The 20,340-nt window shown below is 52.0% G+C and overlaps 7 protein-coding genes across 7 annotated transcripts; 4 read left to right on the top strand and 3 right to left on the bottom strand.

Annotated features, from left to right (window-relative positions):
• The first annotated feature begins 283 nt into the window (after positions 1–283).
• Positions 284–2,509, top strand: ACET3X_003166 (uncharacterized protein). Its single transcript, XM_069448411.1, has 2 exons — positions 284–1,384; positions 1,446–2,509. Exons 1-2 carry the CDS (start codon positions 525–527, stop codon positions 2,266–2,268), a joined length of 1,683 nt encoding a protein of 560 aa, XP_069309713.1. The 5' UTR covers positions 284–524; the 3' UTR covers positions 2,269–2,509.
• Positions 2,510–2,686: 177 nt separating this feature from the next.
• On the top strand, positions 2,687–6,997 carry ACET3X_003165 (uncharacterized protein; the record flags this gene model as incomplete). Its single annotated transcript, XM_069448410.1, has 1 exon — positions 2,687–6,997. One exon carries the CDS (start codon positions 2,687–2,689, stop codon positions 6,995–6,997), a length of 4,311 nt encoding a protein of 1,436 aa, XP_069309712.1.
• Positions 6,998–7,197: 200 nt separating this feature from the next.
• On the bottom strand, positions 7,198–8,267 carry ACET3X_003164 (uncharacterized protein). The gene is made up of 4 exons (XM_069448409.1): positions 8,129–8,267; positions 8,015–8,045; positions 7,709–7,856; positions 7,198–7,651 (listed from the first exon to the last, which is right to left on the bottom strand). The coding sequence occupies exons 1-4, from the start codon at positions 8,143–8,145 to the stop codon at positions 7,389–7,391; spliced, it is 459 nt and encodes a 152-aa protein (XP_069309711.1). The 5' UTR covers positions 8,146–8,267; the 3' UTR covers positions 7,198–7,388.
• Positions 8,268–8,461: 194 nt separating this feature from the next.
• Positions 8,462–11,640, top strand: ACET3X_003163 (uncharacterized protein; the record flags this gene model as incomplete). The annotated part of the gene is made up of 3 exons (XM_069448408.1): positions 8,462–8,546; positions 8,644–9,427; positions 9,475–11,640. The coding sequence occupies 3 exons, from the start codon at positions 8,462–8,464 to the stop codon at positions 11,597–11,599; spliced, it is 2,994 nt and encodes a 997-aa protein (XP_069309710.1). The 3' UTR covers positions 11,600–11,640.
• A 1,616-nt stretch (positions 11,641–13,256) lies between these two features.
• ACET3X_003162 (uncharacterized protein) lies at positions 13,257–14,181 on the top strand. The gene is made up of 2 exons (XM_069448407.1): positions 13,257–13,462; positions 13,515–14,181. Exons 1-2 carry the CDS (start codon positions 13,329–13,331, stop codon positions 13,918–13,920), a joined length of 540 nt encoding a protein of 179 aa, XP_069309709.1. The 5' UTR covers positions 13,257–13,328; the 3' UTR covers positions 13,921–14,181.
• A 303-nt stretch (positions 14,182–14,484) lies between these two features.
• Positions 14,485–16,715, bottom strand: ACET3X_003161 (uncharacterized protein). Its single transcript, XM_069448406.1, has 3 exons — positions 16,077–16,715; positions 15,635–16,021; positions 14,485–15,583 (listed from the first exon to the last, which is right to left on the bottom strand). The coding sequence occupies exons 1-3, from the start codon at positions 16,254–16,256 to the stop codon at positions 14,534–14,536; spliced, it is 1,617 nt and encodes a 538-aa protein (XP_069309708.1). The 5' UTR covers positions 16,257–16,715; the 3' UTR covers positions 14,485–14,533.
• A 2,467-nt stretch (positions 16,716–19,182) lies between these two features.
• Positions 19,183–20,170, bottom strand: ACET3X_003160 (uncharacterized protein; the record flags this gene model as incomplete). Its single annotated transcript, XM_069448404.1, has 3 exons — positions 19,183–19,581; positions 19,642–19,984; positions 20,046–20,170. 3 exons carry the CDS (start codon positions 20,168–20,170, stop codon positions 19,183–19,185), a joined length of 867 nt encoding a protein of 288 aa, XP_069309707.1.
• Positions 20,171–20,340: the final 170 nt, after the last annotated feature.

The following is a 20,340-nucleotide window of genomic DNA, read 5'->3' as shown; positions in this document are numbered from 1 at the left end:
CAAGAGTCCTACTCCAGAGCTGCCTATCTCCGTGCCGATCCATCGGCTTCCGCAACACAGCAAGTCCATGCGAAGGGCCCAGGAGCCGAGACAGGGGCAGGTCCAACGTGGGAAACGTTGTCTTGATAGGCAGTGGAGACGGTGCGCTTATTAAGAGATAACCGGATAATTCGAGTCGTTGGAGCTGGATGTAGTGAGGAGTAGTTCGCTAGCTCCAGTGGGACCATGTATGATGACGCGCTAAGGGCCGCTGGTCGGATCGGTTCCGCCCCCTCAACACCAACTACCCCGTTATCAGCTTTATCACATTACTATCGCAGCCTTTGATTGTCGGTACGGAATCATTCCGAGGATGGAGATCACAGGGTGTTACCCGGCGCCACAAGAGACAACATTCGCTTTTGTCTTAGGCCTGACCCCAATGATGACGCATGTGCAGATAAGACCGCCGTGATAGTCCCCAAGGTGACGACGCTGGAGCACGTCTGCGTTTGACATCTCTCTATCATTCTCCCAACACCAAAATGGCAATCCACCCCTCCGAGTTAGCTATAGTCCAGCCAAAGGCTATTCCCCAAGGTACACCAGATTACGAAAAGAAGCGCGCAGCGATACTCGAAGCCTTCGCAGCAAAAGTGCCCCATGAACTACGCCTATCTCCAAAAATTACTGCCAATCCACCAAAGGATGTTTCTCAGATACCAACCACCTGCGGCATACTTACACCCGCCGAGATTAGCATCACCGAAAAGTACGACGCAGTAGACCTTGCTGAAGCCATCGCCGCGCGCAAGTTGTCGGCAGTCGAAGTTGCCACTGCATTCTCAAAACGTGCTATTATCGCACACCAACTGACATGTTGCTTAACTCAATGGTTCATGGATGACGCAATCAAGAGGGCACAGGAGCTTGACGAATACTTGGAAAAGAACGGAAAGACAGTGGGCCCACTCCATGGTATTCCTATCAGCATAAAGGAACATATGCCCATTGCCGGAACATACTCATCCCAAGGCTCGCTCGCGAGTGTCGTCTTCAACGAGAAAGATTGCATGCTGGTGTCGATGCTGAGGAGTATGGGCGCAGTGTTCTACTGCAAAACCAATCAGCCTCAGACGATTATGCATCTGGAAACGACATCGCATTACGGTCGATCGTTGTGCCCTTTCAACATCGATCTCAGCGCAGGCGGCTCATCCGGCGGCGAGGCTGCACTTGTTGCAATGAAGGGATCAGTTTTGGGCGTAGGCACGGACATTGGCGGCAGTATTAGAGGCCCTGCCGCCTTTTGCGGCATATATGGCTACAAGTCGACATCTTACATGCTCCCGATGAAAGATTTCCTCGCACATGCTTCTTCTGCAGAGCTCAACATTCTGTGCAGGCAAGTATTCCTGTATGAATTAGACATGAGACATATGCTGACTTGATTTGCCTGCGTGTAGTACTGGTCCGTTTTGCCGGAGCTTGCGAGACATGGACCTTTTCATGACGAGCATGTTGAGCCAGAAACCGTACTTGATGGATCCCAAGATAGTGCCGCTTCCTTGGACGGGACTAGCGACCGAGACGAGGAAGCCATTGAGGATCGGTATAATCGAGCACGACGGCTTCATTGATCCTCAGCCACCAGTAAAGCGCGCCATAGCATGGGCTCGTGAACGTCTCTCCGACCCCCAACATTCGAATATTATCCAAGTGAAGCCATTCATGCCATACAAGGCACAAGAAGCATGGCGACAAATCCGGCGTATGTACTGGCCAGGTGGCGGCAAACTAGCCAAAGACGATATCATGTCAACAGGCGAGCCAGTCCTACCCCTAAGCGACTGGATATGGAAAGATGCCGAACCGCACGGCATGCTGGATGCCGAAGAGGTTAACGAGCTACGTGCCGCTCGCGACAAGTTCCGTTACGAGTTTGCGGACAGCTGGAACGAACAGGAAGTCGACGTTGTCATCGGTCCTGCATTTGTTGGACCAGCCTGTGCGCATGATACAGCGTTCTACTGGACATACACAAGTTTGTATAACTTTGTCGATTACCCCGGGGTAGTTGTACCTACGCCAATCAAGGCTAAGAGCAAGGAGGATTACGCCGCGGACTACAAGCCATTGAGCGATGAGTGTAGGCATACCAGGGAGTTGTGGGAGAGTTCGAATTTCGAGGGGGCGCCGGCTGCCCTCCAGGTCAACGCCAGGAGATACCACGACAATGACTTGTTTGGGGCATTGGCGGTTCTGAAGGATGTCTTGGATCTCCCTTAGTATGTGAAGCGGGCCCTTGCTCTTTCGTTGTGTCGCACTTCTGTATAATATACGCATATACATGCTTCGTACCGAAATTAATGCTGCTGCTGTGAGAATCTGCCATGCTGGAGAGTGCAAAGCCTTGAATCACAGTTGACGCTGGTTCGTTGTAATACAAATCTCTGGAGTCATCCGACAAGCACGTCTGTTCGACGTTCGCAAAGATGCAAGATGCGGTGCAGGAACAGCCGAGGTGGCCGAAAGCGGACAACTGGGTGCAGGGATGTCGCGTTGGAAGAAGCATGACGGAATGAGCCGTTGCTCCCACGTCCGTCACCAACACTTACAAGCGCATTGCGCACACCCCAACATCAACAGACCGCTCCTCTACGCGATGTCGCACCCATAATACGAATCTGCGCTCTCACCGCGCACCATGGATCAAGCACGTATCTCGGAGCTCAGCCCAGAGCTGTCCGCGATCGAATCGAAGCACTTCCGAGCGACCGTAACGTTAATATGGCCGTATTCGTCATCAGCGCGCCAGTTCGCCTTGTTGCTCGCCGAGCCCGATGTCCGACTACGGCGCAAGAACGGACAGGTCAGAGCGCGCTTCTCTGGGCCCAGTGCGAAGGCGGTTGCGACGACGGGCGTGGGGATTGGCGACGAGGTGGTGCTGAGCCTACGGGGCGCTGAGTTTGTCAAGGAAGGCGCCGTCAGCACCCCAGGCAGGAGCATTGAGTGGGAGCTGTCATACGCACACACTGTCATGATTCGCATCTACCGCAATGGAGTCGAAACCACAAACCTCGAACTCATCGATGTTGCGCCTACGCCTGCCTCCGCATCGCCTGCTCGCCGGCAGTCTGCAGCAAGTCCGGCGCCCGCGCTCGAATTCTCGTCCCCTGCCTTTCTCAAGCGTGCGCGATTGTCCGACGGTCCGTCTTTCCAAGCGCCCTATGATCCCCTGGCGGATGAGACGGAAGAGGGGCATGACAGGAAGCGACGCAGGAAGTCGTACCGGGATTGGAAGGCGTGGACATATAGCGCAAGGACACCGTCGCCAGAGAAGGAACGTGTGACTACGGAAGATGAGCTCGAGTCCGCCGAAGCGTCACCCAGTCGGGCAGCACAGCTTCCTCGCACTCCGGTCTCGCCTCAACAGCCAGAACTGCTCTCAGTTGCAGCCGGGCCCTTGGAGATACGTGAAGATGAGACGACAGAGCCAGACACCCCAACGGACGATGAGGCGAGAACCACGCCTGAAACGTCTGCGATGTCCAAAATGGACACCGCCAACCACGACCTCTACGCCGCGCCCGGCGAGCATACAGCGTCGGAAGCACAATACGCTTTCGGGGGCGACACCGAGATTGACACCGAAGTCAGTACAGAGGAAGAAGGTGCTACGCATGGCGAGTCCAACCGACATGGCACGAGCACCACAGAGGTAGATGTTGAAGCGCAAAAAGAAGGACAACTGGAGCGCGTCGAAGAAGACGTCGTCGAGCCCGGAGCCATCGCAAGCTCTTCAGAAGTCGTAGAAGCGCCACCCAAAATAGAGGCTGTCTCGACTATTGGTACACACGGTCATGTCAAGAACGAGCTCGCAATAGCGATGCCTCCTCCCACGTCATCCACCTTTCCAGCTGTCACTGCAGGCTTGTTGACTCCTATCGGCCGAGAGCCTGCAAGTCCGAAGTTGGTGCCACAAGACGCCACCAACCTCCCCATACCATCACCGTTTCCAGGAGAGCAGGATACGAATGCTACTTCCTACTTTGGCCATGCTGCTACTGGCGAGCAGTCGCTGGGAGTCGATGCTGCGGAGGAGGAGGGGCAAGAGTTACCGAGCGAAGCAAGCTATATTGGCGAGACATCATTTTTCAGCTCAATAGGCTCATCGAGGGCTTCGGTGTTCCATCCGAACCATGAATCAGCCTTCACACCCGTGCGCTTCACATTCGGCATAGACGGTGCTGGCTTTTCGCGTCCCCTGGATCTATCGTCGCCTCCACCAGAAGGGCGGCCAACTGAAGAGCAAGCTCCGAAGATTGAGGCAGAAGAAATGCTTAGGTCGCGCCAGAGTACACCCCGGAGCGAGCAATCAGATAAAGCTGGTGAAGATTTGGCTACTGCAAATTCTCAAGCCGCTGTGGACGAACCCGGCGAGCCAGAAGTGATGGAACTTTCGTCGGAAGACGAAGAAGATGGTGCGAGTGAGACAGAAATGGATTCGGTAACAGCTGAGCAACAGATGCAATCAATTTCGGCTGAACAGTCTGAAGAAGACTCCGGTCCAGCGGACGATCTGCAATCTAGGAGCGGAACCCTTGAGGAAACTGACCATCAAGCATCAGCCATCGTTGATTTGGACTCTCCCTCGGACAACAACAACGAAGCCGGCTCCAGCCACGAACAGCAGCAGCTTCAGCCTAGCCAGCGCAGCTCCCCTTCTCAGGACCAGTCCCCTACCATGGAGGTTGATAGCCATAGTGAGTTTGTAAACCTGGATGTTTCGACCGAAGATGCACATGCTCTTGACACGATAGCGGAGCAAACAGTCACTCACACTCAGTCCCAGGAACCAGAATCTGATGCCGTATCACGCCAAATGGAGGAAGATTTGTCTGCTATTGGTCATCCACCTGAACCAATCTTCGAAGCTACGGATGATTACTTGCAAGATGCTTTCCCGGCAGAGCATTCGTCATTCGTCCAGGAACATGAGCAGGTAGCTGGTCTTGAGCATGATCACCAGTCAGACATCAAGGTGGAATCAATAGAAGAGGTCTCCATATCACAGTCAAACGAATTCAATACTCACTTGGGCCTTGAGAACAGCGCGAATGCAACTACTGAGTCTGCGAATCAACAGAATTCTACGGCGCCCGAGGACGACCAGAGAGCAGGACGCATGGATATTGTACCGGAACCGCCCGTAAGGAGTACCAGGTCGAAAGCAAAGACTGCAGTCTCGCCAAAGAAGGAGGACGCATCCGTCTCTATGCCCAATACACGATCCAAAGGATCTTTGACCTCTGTCGCACGATCAACTGTTTCACCATCTAGGACACGCACTCGTTCTGCCTTGTCCCCATCGCAAGAATCCAAACAGACGTCCCCCTACAGTCTTCGTTCACAGTCGAGGCAGTTTTCCCCGGCGGACAGCTTCTCGGCCGGCGCCACTGCTACTCCTCGAAAAGGGTTGCCCAAACATGCTTCGCACAGCAATGTGAGTCCGGTAATTGATTTTGGAGCCTCACAAAACCAGAATTATGACCGGTCTTTCTCCAGCTTCCAGCCGTCACAGGAATTGGGTGCCTCACAGGGCAGATACTCGGACGTGGCTTTAATGAAAGATTCTGAAGAGGAAAGCATTCGTTCCGAGCACTCTATATCTACTGTGCACCCCTCCGATGACATGGAACACATGTACCACAGCGATCCTGTCGATCTTGCTGTTAATGTTCAGGGTGAGGACGAACAGGACACGAAGCCACCCCCTGCAACTGCGCCCGAGCTAAGAAGGTCAAACCGGAAGGTGAAGGGGAAGCAACCGGACCCGCAGGTGATGTCAGAGATGCATAGTAATGGTCCTGCTCAACCTGGCTCATCACACGCTACTCGGCCGTTACACAGCAGCCCAGGCAAGCAACGACATGTAGCACAATCCCAGGAAGACATGACTTCTAGCGTGCGCAACGTTCGGAGAACGAGGAGAAAGGTGCATGAGTCTGACGAGTCTGCAACACCAAAAGCCAGTCAGGAAGTGGACGAGCAGACCTTATTCGGTGAAGGTGAAGGCCACCAAGGCACGGTTCATATCGATGAGCTTGTGCGCAGTTCACCACCTGGGTCTCCTACCATCAATCAACGAACGAAAAAGCGTAGCAAGAAGCCTATCACCCCAAGTGCAACACAACAAACAGCCATGGATTCGCAGTCCAGTTCCAATACTCACCAGGGACAGGATACATTGTTGACACCTCAGCTTACACAAAACACGTCTGCAGGTCTGCGCTCGTTCCAAGCTGACAATGTGGCCAACACGGACGCCATTGCCGTGCCACTCAACCCCCAAACTACCGCCGTATCCCTAACACTTGTTGATCCATCTTCAGACGCCGACTCCGACGCGCTCGAAGAACCCTCCAAAGGCGTGTCTACGCCACTAGCCTATTACACCCCCCTCAAGGATCTCCCTTACTTCATTAACCGCTCCTCTCAATTCCACTCGGACGCCAATCCTGATACCCTCGCGCTCGTCACGTCTCCTACCACACCAAGCCAAAAAGCCAAAAAGGGACCGAAACATTGGTTCACCACCCTGCACATCACCGATGCTAGCACTTGGCCCCAAACAACGACAGTACAAATCTTCCGCCCTCATCAGATTGCGCTTCCAGAAGCACAGGTCGGCGATGTCATTCTACTTCGCGCGTTCGCTGTCAAGTCATTGAACAGGCATCCCACCCTCGTCAGTGCAGATGAAAGCGCGTGGTGTGTGTGGCGCTGGGGCAAACCTGTCTGGGGCGCAAAGAGGGGTGCGTTTGGCGAGCTGAGAGCGAGGGAAGAGACGAAAGGTCCAGCTGTCGAGAGGGGAGAGGGAGAATGGCGAGAGGTGGAAAAGTTGAGGAGATGGTTCAGTGCAAAGGTACAGAACCAGCTGGCGGAGAAGGAAGAGGGCAGGGTCAAGACAAGGAGCAAGGACAAGGGGAAGGGGGCGGCAGATGTAGAGTTGTGAGTACTATTATTCGCTGCACGGCGTTGACGGAGGATATCTTCGGACAGGGATTGTCATGGGTATTGGAGCATGCATATGGGTGTTATATCGGAGCATTATGTGAGGTGCCAGTAATGTGGCTAGACGATAGCTGCATGTGGCATCAGAGCGACATCACTCGCGCACCCGGGAAGGCATATAGAGATCATTCATGTGTCTCATTGGTTTCTACCGTGTTCCTTTTCATGTGATCGTATCTTCATAGCCCACACCTGAACCTTGAAGCCAGAGACAGCCTTTCGCCAGATGCATTCGCAACTACTAGCCTAGTCGGTAGACCAGCTTTTCGTCACAAAAGACCCCGAGCTACTAAGCACACTCCACACTCTCATGGTCCAATTGTATGAGACGTCTATTTCTCGTAAACCCAGTCGTGCTGAGCAGACTTCCAGCTCTGGACCTCGCCCTCCTTGAACCAGAGAGCAATCTCCTTCTTGCCGTTCTCAACAGAGTCGGAGCCGTGGCAGACGTTGCGGCCAACGTCGAGGGCGTAGTCGCCACGGATGGTTCCGGGGGCGGAAGCCAGGGGGTTGGTGGCACCGAGGATGGAGCGGCCGGTCTTGACGGCGTCACGGCCCTCCCAGACCATGGCGCAGACGGGGCCGGAGCCCATATCTAGACAGTGTCAGTGACTTGTTTCGGTATGTGTGGTTTTGCGGAGGGGCGACGTACAGGCAATTAGACCGGGGAAGAAGGGCTTGTCGCTCAAGTCGGCGTAGTGCTTCTCGAGGTGCTCCTTGGAGGGAGTGACGAGCTTGATGGCCGCGAGCTTGAAGCCACGGTTCTCGAAGCGGGTGATGATGGGACCGATGAGGCCACGCTGTTGAGCATTTGTTAGCATATGTGCTTTTTATGTTTTGTTGAGAAGCCTGCTGCTTCAATTGTGGCAGCTGGATCACTGTAGAGATCCATTGCAGCGATTGATGCAATTGACAACTTGGACAGTAGGGTGCTTCTAAAAGGGAAAGTGGTACATACCTGGACACCATCAGGCTTGACAGCGATGAAGCTGTTCATCTGTCAGTATACCGTTCACCGCCCTTCAGTTGCCCTCTCGTCTTGGGTTCGGAGGGCTCGGAGCATTGGACATACGTCTGCTCGGTAGTCATTTTGGCGATGAAGTGACTTTTGAGTTTTTGTTGGTAAAATTGATTTGTCTTTACGACTTGGAGAGAGAGAGGAATCAGGAAGAAGGGGCGGACGTGTAGCTGGAATTTTATGAAGGGGTGGGGTATGGGCTGCCCTCGTTGTTGTCTAGTGGGGTAGCTTGCATAAAGTTATGCCTGATTTGTGCAGATGAGCTGGACCCTGACCTTGGCGCTGCTTCAAAGTCCACATGGCATCTCGAGCGTCGAGGGCTGGCTGATTGATTGATGAATTGATGATATTCCGGGCTGGCTTCTGTCGACTAGAGAGCTGCCTGTCATGACTACTTTACGGGATCGGCCTCCCCGGTGGACGGCCGTCTTTTTCTTGTTGGCGTTGTTGGCGTGTCTGTTCGTGCCAGCTGGTATGTAGCTAAGCTCACTGCTCCATGTCCCCAATCCACGATTACGTTGCTTCTTATCCATATGCGAAGCTGCAAGGACGCTGCTAAAAGACAACAGTATCCGTCAAGCACGAGAACTTCAAAACATGCAGTCAATCGGGCTTCTGCAAGCGCAACCGCCAGTTCGCCGATGACGTCTCCGCTACGAGCTCCTGGACCTCACCCTATGCCCTCGACCCTGCCTCCATCACCTTCAACAACGGCCAATTGGATGCTGTCGTGCTCAAGACACTGAAGGAAGGTGAGGAGAAAGCTCGTCTGCCGCTTACCGTCACTTTCCTCGAATCTGGCGTGGCACGCGTTACTCTCGACGAAGAGAAGAGGGCAAAGGGCGACATCACACTCCGCCACGACAGCAAAGCGCGGAAGGAGCGATATAACGAGGCAGCACAATGGACTCTTGTTGGAGGCCTGAACCCCTCCACGGGCGCTGCTTTCAACTCAGACACGGAAGACGGCTACACCAAGGTCGTCTACGGTAAGGGCGGCAAGCACCAGGCTGTCATCCGACATGCACCGTTTGGTATCGAGTTCCAACGCGACGGCGAGACGCAAGTCAAATTCAACGAGCGTGGCTACATGAACGTCGAGCACTGGCGGCCCAAGGTTGAGAAGCCCCAAGAAGAAAAGAAGGAGGGCGAGGAGGAAACCAAGGAAGAAGAGAAGAAGGTCGAAGAGCCTGTCGAAGACGAAAGCACGTGGTGGGACGAGAGTTTCGGTGGCAACACGGACAGCAAGCCGAGAGGCCCTGAGGCTGTTGCGCTAGACATCTCGTTCCCGGGATACGCACACGTCTTTGGTATCCCGGAGCATGCTACGAGGTTATCCCTCAAAACAACTAGGTGCGCAGTGTCCGTCAACATCTTGATGCTTAGCTAACAAACTCCAGGGGCGGCGATAATGCTTACACTGAGCCATACCGACTATACAACGCCGACGTCTTCGAGTACGAGATGGACAGCCCCATGACCCTCTACGGCGCTATCCCGTTCATGCAAGCCCATCGCAAGGGCTCCACCGTCGGTGTCTTTTGGCTCAACGGTGCGGAGACTTGGATCGACGTCACAAAGAAGAGGAACACCGCCAACCCGCTCGCTCTTGGCGTCGAGGGTCATACCGATACTCAGACACACTGGATGTCCGAGAGTGGTCTGCTGGACGTCTTCATCTTCCTCGGACCAACTCCTCAGGACCTCACTCGCCAGTATGGTGAACTGACTGGTTACACGGCCATGCCTCAGTCTTTCGCTATCGCCTACCACCAGTGTCGATGGAACTACGTTACCGACGAGGACGTCAAGGACGTTGACAGGAGGTTTGATAAGTTCAACATTCCTTACGATGTCATCTGGCTCGATATCGAGTACACACAGGAGAAGAAGTACTTCACCTGGGATCCTCTGACCTTTACCAACCCCGACACAATGCAGCAGCAGCTTGACAAGCGCGACAGGAAGCTTGTTGCTATTATCGATCCTCACATCAAGAACACTCACGATTACCCCATCATCGATGAGCTGAAGAAGAAAGACCTGGCTGTCAAGAACAAAGATGGCAACCAGTACGAGGGTTGGTGCTGGCCTGGTTCTTCCATGTGGGTCGACTGCTTTAACCCAGCTGCCGTCGACTGGTGGAAGGGCTTGTTCAACTACGACAAGTTCAAGGGTACCGCCCACAACACCTTCATCTGGAATGATATGAACGAGCCCTCGGTGTTCAACGGCCCTGAGACGACTATGCCCAAGGACAACCTGCACCATGGTAACTGGGAGCATCGCGACGTTCACAACATCAACGGTATGACCTTCCATAACGCGACCTACCAAGCCATCACCGAGCGCAAGAAGGGAGAGATTCGTCGCCCCTTCGTTCTTACCCGAGCCTTCTACTCAGGCAGTCAACGCACTGCTGCCATGTGGACTGGCGACAACCAGGCTGAGTGGACTCACCTCGAGGCCTCCATCCCTATGGTACTCAATCAGGGTATCTCCGGTTTCCCCTTTGGCGGTGCAGACGTCGGTGGCTTCTTTGGTAACCCGAGCAAGGAACTTTTGACTCGCTGGTACCAGGCTGGTATCTACTATCCCTTCTTCCGTGGCCATGCCCACATCGATACTCGTCGCCGTGAGCCATACATTGCTGGCTCTCCCTACACCGAGATCATCACCCAGGCCCTGCGTCTTCGATACCAGCTCCTCCCTGCCTGGTACACTGCCTTCCACGAGGCTCACACTACTGGCGCGCCCATCATCCGGCCCAACTTCTGGGTTCACCCTGATGATGAGCGTGGTTTCGAAGTCGACGACCAGCTCTACATTGGCTCCACGGGTCTCCTTGCTAAGCCAGTTACCAAGGAGGGTGCCGACAGTGTCTCTGTGTACATTGCGGACGACCAGCCCTACTTTGACTACTTTGACTTCACCACCTACAGCGGCGCCGGACACCACACTATCCCGGCTCCGCTCGAGAAGATTCCACTGCTCATGCAGGGAGGCCACATCATCCCACGTCGCGACCGCCCTCGTCGATCCTCTGGCCTCATGAAGTATGATCCCTTCACACTCGTTGTCGCGCTGGACAAGGACGGTAGCGCTGCGGGAACTCTGTATGTGGACGACGGTGAGACCTTCGACTACGAAATGGGCGCCTTCATCTACCGCCGCTTCTCCTTCGACGGCGCCCGACAGGTCCTCACCTCCTCCAACCTCGACACCAGCAAGCGCACTGTCAAATGCGAGAAGTACCTCAAGACTATGGAGAAGGTGCGCGTGGAGAAGATTATCATTGTTGGTGCGCCCAAGGCCTGGAAGAACAAGGCTGAGGTTATTGTCATGCAGGAAGGTGAGAAGGAGACAAAGAGAAGGAAGCCTGTACCGCTTGAATTCCATGCTGCCGAGGGTAAGAAGGCTGCGTATGCCGTAGTGAGGGATCCGCGTGTGTTCATTACTCGGGGATGGAAGATTGACTTTGCGGAGAAAGGTGCGGGACATGAGCATCACGGTCATGAACATTGAGCTTGAGGTCAAGAAGCATGAGTAGCACTGCGATGTAACGGAAGAAGATTTCTGGTATCTGTGACGAAGGAAACTAGGTCTGTATAGAATCAAGACTAAGAATTCCTACTGCACTCCCGCATGTTGGATAGATACGTTAGCTCCCATACTTTTGATGCCATAGGTATTCCGTCTCGAGACCTTCGTTTGAAGTAAGTAACAAGCTCTCTGGCTCATGCAGACAAAACGCTCGACTGACAGCATGTAAGTGATCATGTAGGCCCAGGTGTCAACGGCGGCACTCTCCAGCATGTAGTGTCAGCGGTCAACACCTCGTTGTGTCCCTTCCCATGCTTTTTCTCCCAAACGCCGTTTAGTTCATCGTCATGTTTCCCCATTCACTGGACGGCTCAATCAGAGGCGGAGCCTTCCAAGAACGAAAAACAATGAGCAAGACTTTGCACTTCTTCTGTTGCGGAGTATGAGCAGTACCTGTTGGCTTGTGGTCCAATTGCCACTGTCCTCTTGAGCCGAACGACGAACGGAAATTCAAACACCGTAAGCCCATCAAGGGGCACGTTTGGAAGAGATAAAGGGTTTGAGCAGTCGTACTTGATCGAGAGGGTCGCGATACGAAGAGAGAACATCTCCAGGAGAGGGCGGAATTCTGGGCGGCGGCAAATATCGGCGGAAGACCTAGGAATGGCCATGCGAATGTGTTGCATCTCGGGAAAAGACTGTGGCATGTCGATACGAATGTCCGGGAACTGATCTTCGATGGCTTTGAGGTAATGTTGGGAGACTCTGGCGCACTCGGCATCCATCTCGGATTTGATCTGGTGACAGGATAGGTAAAGCCCGACGTAAGAGGACAGAGGCGCTGTGTGGGGTATCGCGATGTATCCGTACACTTGGCAGCGTAGTTCGGCGGGCAGATCGAGGAACGACGACATTGTGCTGTGAGGTCCAGTCTTTGGTTTGTTTCGGAGAAAGTAATACGACTGCGCTCTTTGGTTGTGTGGTTGTCGAAGTAACAAGAGCGATGTAGAATACCGTGGATATCTACAATTTGTAGTAGGGGTACTGCTTGCGTTTTGCGGAAAGCGCGTTTGTATCGCACTCACCTGTGACGACATCATCACTGTATGCCGCTATTGGCGCTCCATGAACACAGCGTCTGGTAAAGACCAAAACTGAACGCGCTACCTGTATCACTATTGAGTGAAGGAATACGGAGGAGCGCACGCACCTTAAATCCTTGGGAGCATTGGCTCATATGGCGCTGCGACTACACAAGACTGTTTTGGCTTTCTTGGATTGTTGAGATAGGCGGATTGTCTCATGTAGGTATGCATTCAAAACGTGGACGTCGACTTGCCCTCCGTGACAAGAGAGTCTTAGCCGATAGTGGTACTTTGGCATCAGGTAGTGATGCCCCCGCAAGCGAATCTCGATGAACTTTTCCGTTCATGCAAATCTCTTCGTAAGCTATTTCACATCTCACATATATATATATATCTTGGTATTATGGTGTTGTGCTTCTTTGTGGCTCCGCGCAATCTGAAGATCTGACGATGCGTGACGTCAAAGTGAACGAAACCATTGGTCACCTACGACGACCCTGTGTCACAACGCGAACGTCAAATGACAATAAAAAAACAGCAACAACACAGCAACCTCCAGATTTCCACTTCTCTCACATACCAAGTCAATTTTTCTCTCCACCAACATCAACGAAAACATAGCCACCATGCCTCAGTACCACAATGCGAGAGGAACGGTCTCGTTTCCAGATGCCAAATCGAGCTTCCCCAAATTTCCGCAGGTCGGATTCGGTCGCGCCGTTGCTATCGGTATTGGTGCTGGCTTTGTAGGGGCCTTGGTGTATGTCAATAGCAGTATGATATTCACTTTGCAATGAACTGACTTTTACTAGCATGTCCGGGTCGAACAAGATCGAGCAGTTCTTCACCGGTCGCCCAGATTCCTATGTACCCGCACGAACAATGGGCAACCACCTAGGCGTCTCGCCAGAATTCTACAAGCGCCACACTCTCCTGTTGAACCATGCACATCATTTCGGCATGGGAATGCTTGCTGGTCCATTCCGAGCAGTCATGTCTTATTACGGCGTCATCGGACCGGTTGCTGTCTTCATGCATACTGGTCTCCGCATCATGTTGGATCAACTGATGGAGACTACCGCGAATGTGTCAGCGGTTCCTTGGACGTGGCCGATCAATGAGCAGGTCATCGACATTCTGCACAAGGGAACGTATGCACTTGTCACTGGCTATATATGCGACAAGATGGTAAGAGGCGTGGATTGGTTCAACAGCTGAGCAACTCCATCAGTTCAACAGAGTTCAGTAAAGATTATGCAAGATAGCATCAGCCATGTTGGTGGATGGAAATGAAGATTGTTCGAACACACAGCTTGTACGAACTCATGGTTCATGATCTCCATACTACCGCACATGTAACGAATGATTCTACGTCGATCATTCTCAAGTACGAGCTGCATTATGACCATTGGTGTAGCAAGTTAACTAGGATAGAGTACTAGGGACGATTTGATGATCTAGTCTATACTGCGGTACGACGCTCAGAATCGGTGGGCTCAGCTGTTAAATGTTACATTTCAAGGTTTTGACTGTCCACCCGGCAATAGTCTGGGCATCACTTGCATTAGACTGCAGATCTGGAAAGCTAATGCCGTGAATGGACGGAAGAGTTTAGCGAGTGAGCGGGCAAGGCGGCATAGACAAACCTAGCGTTTCCTAAAGGCACTATGATGGGTGCTAGCAACATAATGCGAAAGCTGATGTGAAATGACTTTGCGGGTGATAAAGCCGACAATCATGGACTGAAACGAGGTAAGTTGAACAAATCATGATCTATTAAGTGCTAAGTTTTGAATTTTGCTCTCTCTCCCAAGGCGCGATACTCACACACTTATGGCATGTTTGGATTCGGGGCTCCCTTTGTCAACTTGAAATGACCCGGATGCAGGTTCTGGAAAACCTGAGCGGGATCGTACTTCTTGCTTACGGTGACCAATCTTTGGACGTTCGCCGCTCCGTAACTAGCAATCGGGTCCATGAACTGTGAGGCATAGTTTATGTAGATGTAGTCGTTGTCAAGACCTTTGCTTTTCGCCTCGGCGTTGACCTTTTTGATAATTGTAGAGAAGAACTTCAGGATCGCTGCTTCATCAGCTGCGTTGGCGAACGACGCGCTCATGTTCATGATGAAGATGGGGCCTTTGGAAGGATTGAGACCGAGGGCGTTGCCGCCGTTCTTCTGCATACCCTTCAATTGACCTTCAGTGATAGCTTGGATCGAGATTGTTGGAAATGCGCCTTTGAGATCTTGTACGTCTGCAATGAGGCTGTAGAACGTATTAACCAGGAAGGTGAACAATTCGCGGTCGACCTTAAAGGTGGCGTCCCATTGTGTTTGGAGAGAGCCAAGCGTGTCGTTCGGTGAGCCACCGTTCATTTTGACTGTAAGCTCGCTTAGATAACTAATTGCCGTATCGTCCATGATAGGCGTGAGAGCATTGATGTCGGCAAAGACGGAGGCGTTGGCGATAGGTTGGGCGTAGTGGGTTTGCACGATTGCAATCTTGCCCATCCCTGGGTAGTTACCGAAAGACACAATTTCAGCCGCGTCAGTGTCCTTCGAAGACCCGACGGTAGCGAAGTTGTAGACAGCGTCAAGTATAGCTGCAAAGTTATTCTCGGTGAAAATGCGCTGCCCACCCCACATCTTCCCAAGAGGAAAGGCGTTGAGCTTGAAGTTTGTAACAATGCCAAAATTGTTACCACCACCGCGAAGAGCCCAGTAGAGATCAGGGAACTGAGTTGAGCTAGCGGTCACAACAAGGCCAGATGCGGTCACAACCTCATAGCTGGCAACGTTGTCGCACGCCCATCCCATCTTGTTGGAGAAGAACGAAATACCGCCGCCGAGTACAAGACCTGGAACGCCGACTGGAGCCATCTACAGCGATATCAGTGAATAAGTTTGTAGAAATGTGTACACTTGACGTACTCTGCCTCCAACGACACTGACACCAGATTTCTCAACGGTCTTGTAAACGTTGACCCATCGGTTTCCGGCTCCAACATTGGCGTACTTCTTGTCATTTGAGACCGCAACCTGATCGAAACGCTCCATCGAGATGGTAATACCGCCATCAATACTTGACGCCCCAGCAAAAGCGGCATGACCACCACCCTTCACAGCGAACGGGCACTGTGTCAAACGAGATAACAGCACCAGGGACGAGACTTCGATTGTGTTGGATGGCTTGAAAACACATCTTGGGTTGACACTACCCTGCTGAACGCTCCAATAAGCACCGGTAAAGGCATCGTAGGCGGGCGTCTCCTCGGACAAGAGCTTTTCACTTCCGTAGATCAGATTCAGCGAGGAACACTGGAAACCTGTCAGTGTTCCGAATTATGAACCAATATTTGGATCGGAAACCTACAGCGATAGAACAACCACTTGATGCAGTACGTTCTACAAGACCAGAGAGCTCCGGGATAGCAGAGACATTGATACCGTTGGAAATCAAGGCTTCCGTGACATTGAAGTCCACCGGTTCGAAGACGCCAGTTTTGGCTGAAACAGATGCCGCGATAGCGCCAAGGGAAAGAAAAGACCTCATCTTGGAATATCTTCGTCAGGAAGGAAGGAGGTTGGGCGTGTTCCAAGATACCAGGAAGTATGCCGTGCAGTGTTGGCTCAATTTATGATTCTGTGCCTGGAAGGTCTTCCACAGATCACCATTGGTACATGCATGCAGAATTCATCTCGCTTGAATCTCCATGTTCGCATTGTTGGCTATGGAAGGGTCGGTAACTAGGATCGTTGTAGGCGAAGCTCGATATACGGACGACGGGTGGCAAAGCTCAAGCTCTAGTCGCAGCAAAGTTAGTCTCTCCTGCAAGAAGGAATCCTTTACGGCTCGCTTGCACAGAATATATTGCGGCGGCATAATTGACTGCCTCAATGGATACCTGCCTGCGTCGTGGCTCAATGTCCATCCTTACAAACAACGTGGATATACGAAACGATGGAATCTAGCCTGTAGATACACGTCTCTGATGATGCTGGGTAGTTGTGCTGTTAGAGTTGCTGTGGGCAGACTCAAGCGGGCCGTCATGACTGGACCCTGAACGCCAAGCGGCGCTAACGTTACCGGTACCGGTACACCGGCTGGAACCTGCCGCTCGAGCGGGAGGCCTACACCATCGCGACCACTCGTGTCTTCTCCATGCCCGTGCCGTTCGAACACCCGGTCGACGATAACTGCGTACCAATTAGGTTTCCTCCGAGATAGCCACCAATGAATCTCAACATATGGCCCCTTGCATTCCCTGCCGCATTCAAGCGCGGCATTCCTTCCTTGATGAGCCCAAGGAAGTGTGCCCGCGCTCTGCATCTGCACTCTAGAATACCGACGACTATGTAGTTATTGGCATATACAGTGCAGACCTGGCGACGTGGTTGTTGAATGTCCAATACCACATCTCTGTCGGACCTTTGGAATCATGGTCCTATCTGACAGGACATATTACCCATCTGAGAAGGTCTTTTTGGCTCCACTCATCTGTACACATAGAGCACGAACGGAAAGAGAGCGCTATGAGATGCATTGACACGCACCACAATCCTCATCGTGTGTATTCGGTATATTTCGACCCCTACCTGATCCACGTAGTTGCATGAAACAAGCCGCAGTAATCTCATGTACCAGCCTAAGCCTGGCCCATGCCCTCGATGTTGGCTTTAAACCACATTCGCTAATGAGCCAGAGATGATGTGTTCTAGATGGCATTCAGCTGCGGGATGTCTACACTCAGATCGCTCAAGACAGCAAGCTCAATCGGGCATAGTGATTGCCTGCGATAATCGAATTTCTTACGGCCATTCCTCACTTATCCCTTTGGGTTTACGTGCATTGTCAGGTATTATTGCCTCCATACCCGCGCCGTCCCAAGTATCCGGAAGCCACTCCGCAAAGCATCCCAAGTTTTTCAGACCCGAATTTCCTCATGCCGATCTGAGTTATGCTTTTTGCATCATTTTGGCCTCCAAAATACTGCTATCATATTGTCTTTGATGTCTGCGCCTCCAAAGACACCCATCACAAGGGACGAGCTTGTGCGTACAAACACCGCTATGCTCGTCCTGACATCAGTGTTTGTTCTTTCGCGCGTCACGCTTCAAATCTCGAAACGCCGATCATTTGAGCTCTCGGACTTCTTCATCTACTTCGCTTTTACGTTGTTCGTCTCGATGTGGACATGCTATCTCATGGTGGTGCCGCCTATGTTTCGGGTGTATGCGGTCCTTGGAGGCTTGACCAAGCCATATCTTACCATGATGGAAGATGCTGCTGCCATGCTAAGGTTCATTACTGCAGGCCAGATGTGCTTCTATACACTTCTTTTCTCGGTTAAGATGTCATTGTTGACGTTCTACCGCAAACTGCTGACCGGTCTACCGGGAGTATACAGGAAAGTGTGGTGGGCTATAGCCTCATTCTGCGTGGTGGTAAGTCTTTCCATTTGGGTTTGCTCTTGCGGTCGGGCACAAAGGCTGACTACTGACAGGCATGGATTGGCAGCGTTCTCAGCAGTATATTTACGTGCAATGATTTGAAGACAAAGCTTTCGCAAGGGAAATGCGTTGGCACTCCGAACGAAAACGTGAGGATTATCTTCAGTCTCTATTTCGCATACTCGGTGGATGTTGCTACTGATCTTGCGAGTATGTTGTTCTGTTGGTCCCTCGCAAGACATTGATTGAGACTAATCGGCGATAGTTATGTTTTTACCCATTCGACTTACTTGGAACCTTCAGATGCCACGCAAGCAGAAGATTGGCGTCTTCATCTTATTTGGAAGCGGTTTCGTGTGTATCACCTTCGCGACACTTCGAGTCGTGCAGCTCGGTGTTGATGGTCGTGGTAGAGCAACTACACCTGAGCCCAAGTGGTTGTTGCTATGGACTGTGATGGAATGTGCTATAGGTATGCTTGTTACAATGACTAAGTGAAGGGGATCTATACTCATGATGTCCCAGCTGTCATCATCGGATGCTCGCCCGCGTTTGCGACATTAATCCGCACGCGCCTGAACGCATCGAGACCATCCTATAACGCACAAGGTTACCTCAAACACGGGACCGACGATATAAAGATGATCAACATAGTCAACTCATCGGTACGATCACACCGCGATAACACAAACCCATATTGGGATGAGGCGCATAGCAGTCAAGAAGAACTTGCGAAAAATGCTGGGCGCATTGTTGTCAAAACTACCGTACGTCAAGACGACGTAGCGTCAAGTCAATGTTCGAGTAATAACAACACCAATGGATTATGGACCATCGCATCACATACGGGGAGTAAGGAGACAAGCAGTAGCACAACGCATAAATGAATTGAAGTAGAAGCTACCTGCATGCCCTTAGGCGTTGGCATATCACAATCATTTGCGGTTGTGATGCTCTATCGTAGCTTTTTTTCTTCATGTCAACACCTGACTCCCATAAACAGCCCCTCATACCAGAAACATATGTACTTAGACAGCCAAGATCGACTCTCCACCATCCTGCGTAAGCCTGTCACGCACAACTATTCTCAACAATTGTGCTGTCGCTTTCACCAAACTGTCATCAACATTTTTGCCCAGCACAGCACCAGGCGCATACACAAGTGCCTCTCCAGTGTTCAGCCCTTCGATCTGCTCCATGATATTCGAGTTGTCTTCCATGACGCTGATGTGCTTCTTGAGAGCTGAAAACCAAGCGGGGCTGGTGAATCGATGCATGATAGTAATCGAACACAGCGCAATAAGCTCGTTGGCCACGGTGGGCTCTTGAGTTGAAATGACAACACGACAACCGTAGTGGCGCATTTGGGTAACAACTCGTTTCAGGCCCTGAGTGAAAAGGTGGGCGCCAGGTGTGTCTTGCATGTACTTCACTTGTGATTAGCGCGTTGTTCTGTCGACGATTACTAGGATCAACAAACAACGTACCTTGTGAGCTTCGTCTAGAACTATCATCTTTCCTTTCGCAGAAGATCCCAGGTAGTCGTTCATACCTAACTTGAAAAGAGCACAGGCGGTACTAGAGCTCATTGTGTCATCGGACAGATCCATGATTGTGACTTCTCCCGGCTCATAGGTCGGTTCTTCTGCTGTGCCGTTGAGGTCCAGGAATGAATCCAGTATATTGAGTCGAATCTGGAGCGGTTGCATCTGATCACGCGTGAATCCTGCTTCTTTGATCTTCTTTTTGAAAGCAGCATAATCTAAGACCGTGTCCCCGCCATTCGACTTTTGCATCATGCGGAGGATTTTTTCGACTTCGGCCAAGTATCTGCAATAGGTAGAATAGTCAGCGCATTACAAAACCAGTCGCTACAGTGGGGGTTTCATACAGGGGGGTTTTCGAGCTTTCGTCGACAGCCATAAGCGTCAGCATTGCACTGATTGTGAGCTTCCTAAAGTTCAGGTAAAAGGGTATTGCCCTCACGTTTGGCAAGCGCTCATGGTGCCTTCTCATAATAGGATTTGAGGGTGAGTACAGGACAGTAACCCTTTTAGCGTGATGACGAGGGAACTGTGGTAACGACGCTCCGAGGTACGCGGCTTCGCTGATGCTGAAGCTTGAACTGCCAGAGTTATACGACCAGCTGTATACGAGACACGACACAGACCCATGAAGTTGGCCGA

Source organism: Alternaria dauci, chromosome 2 (assembly GCF_042100115.1).
Source record: "Alternaria dauci strain A2016 chromosome 2, whole genome shotgun sequence".
In the NCBI taxonomy this organism is placed as follows: Eukaryota; Fungi; Ascomycota; class Dothideomycetes; order Pleosporales; family Pleosporaceae; genus Alternaria; species Alternaria dauci.
Note: the sequence above shows the minus strand (reverse complement) of the source record. Positions and strands in the feature narration are given on the sequence as shown.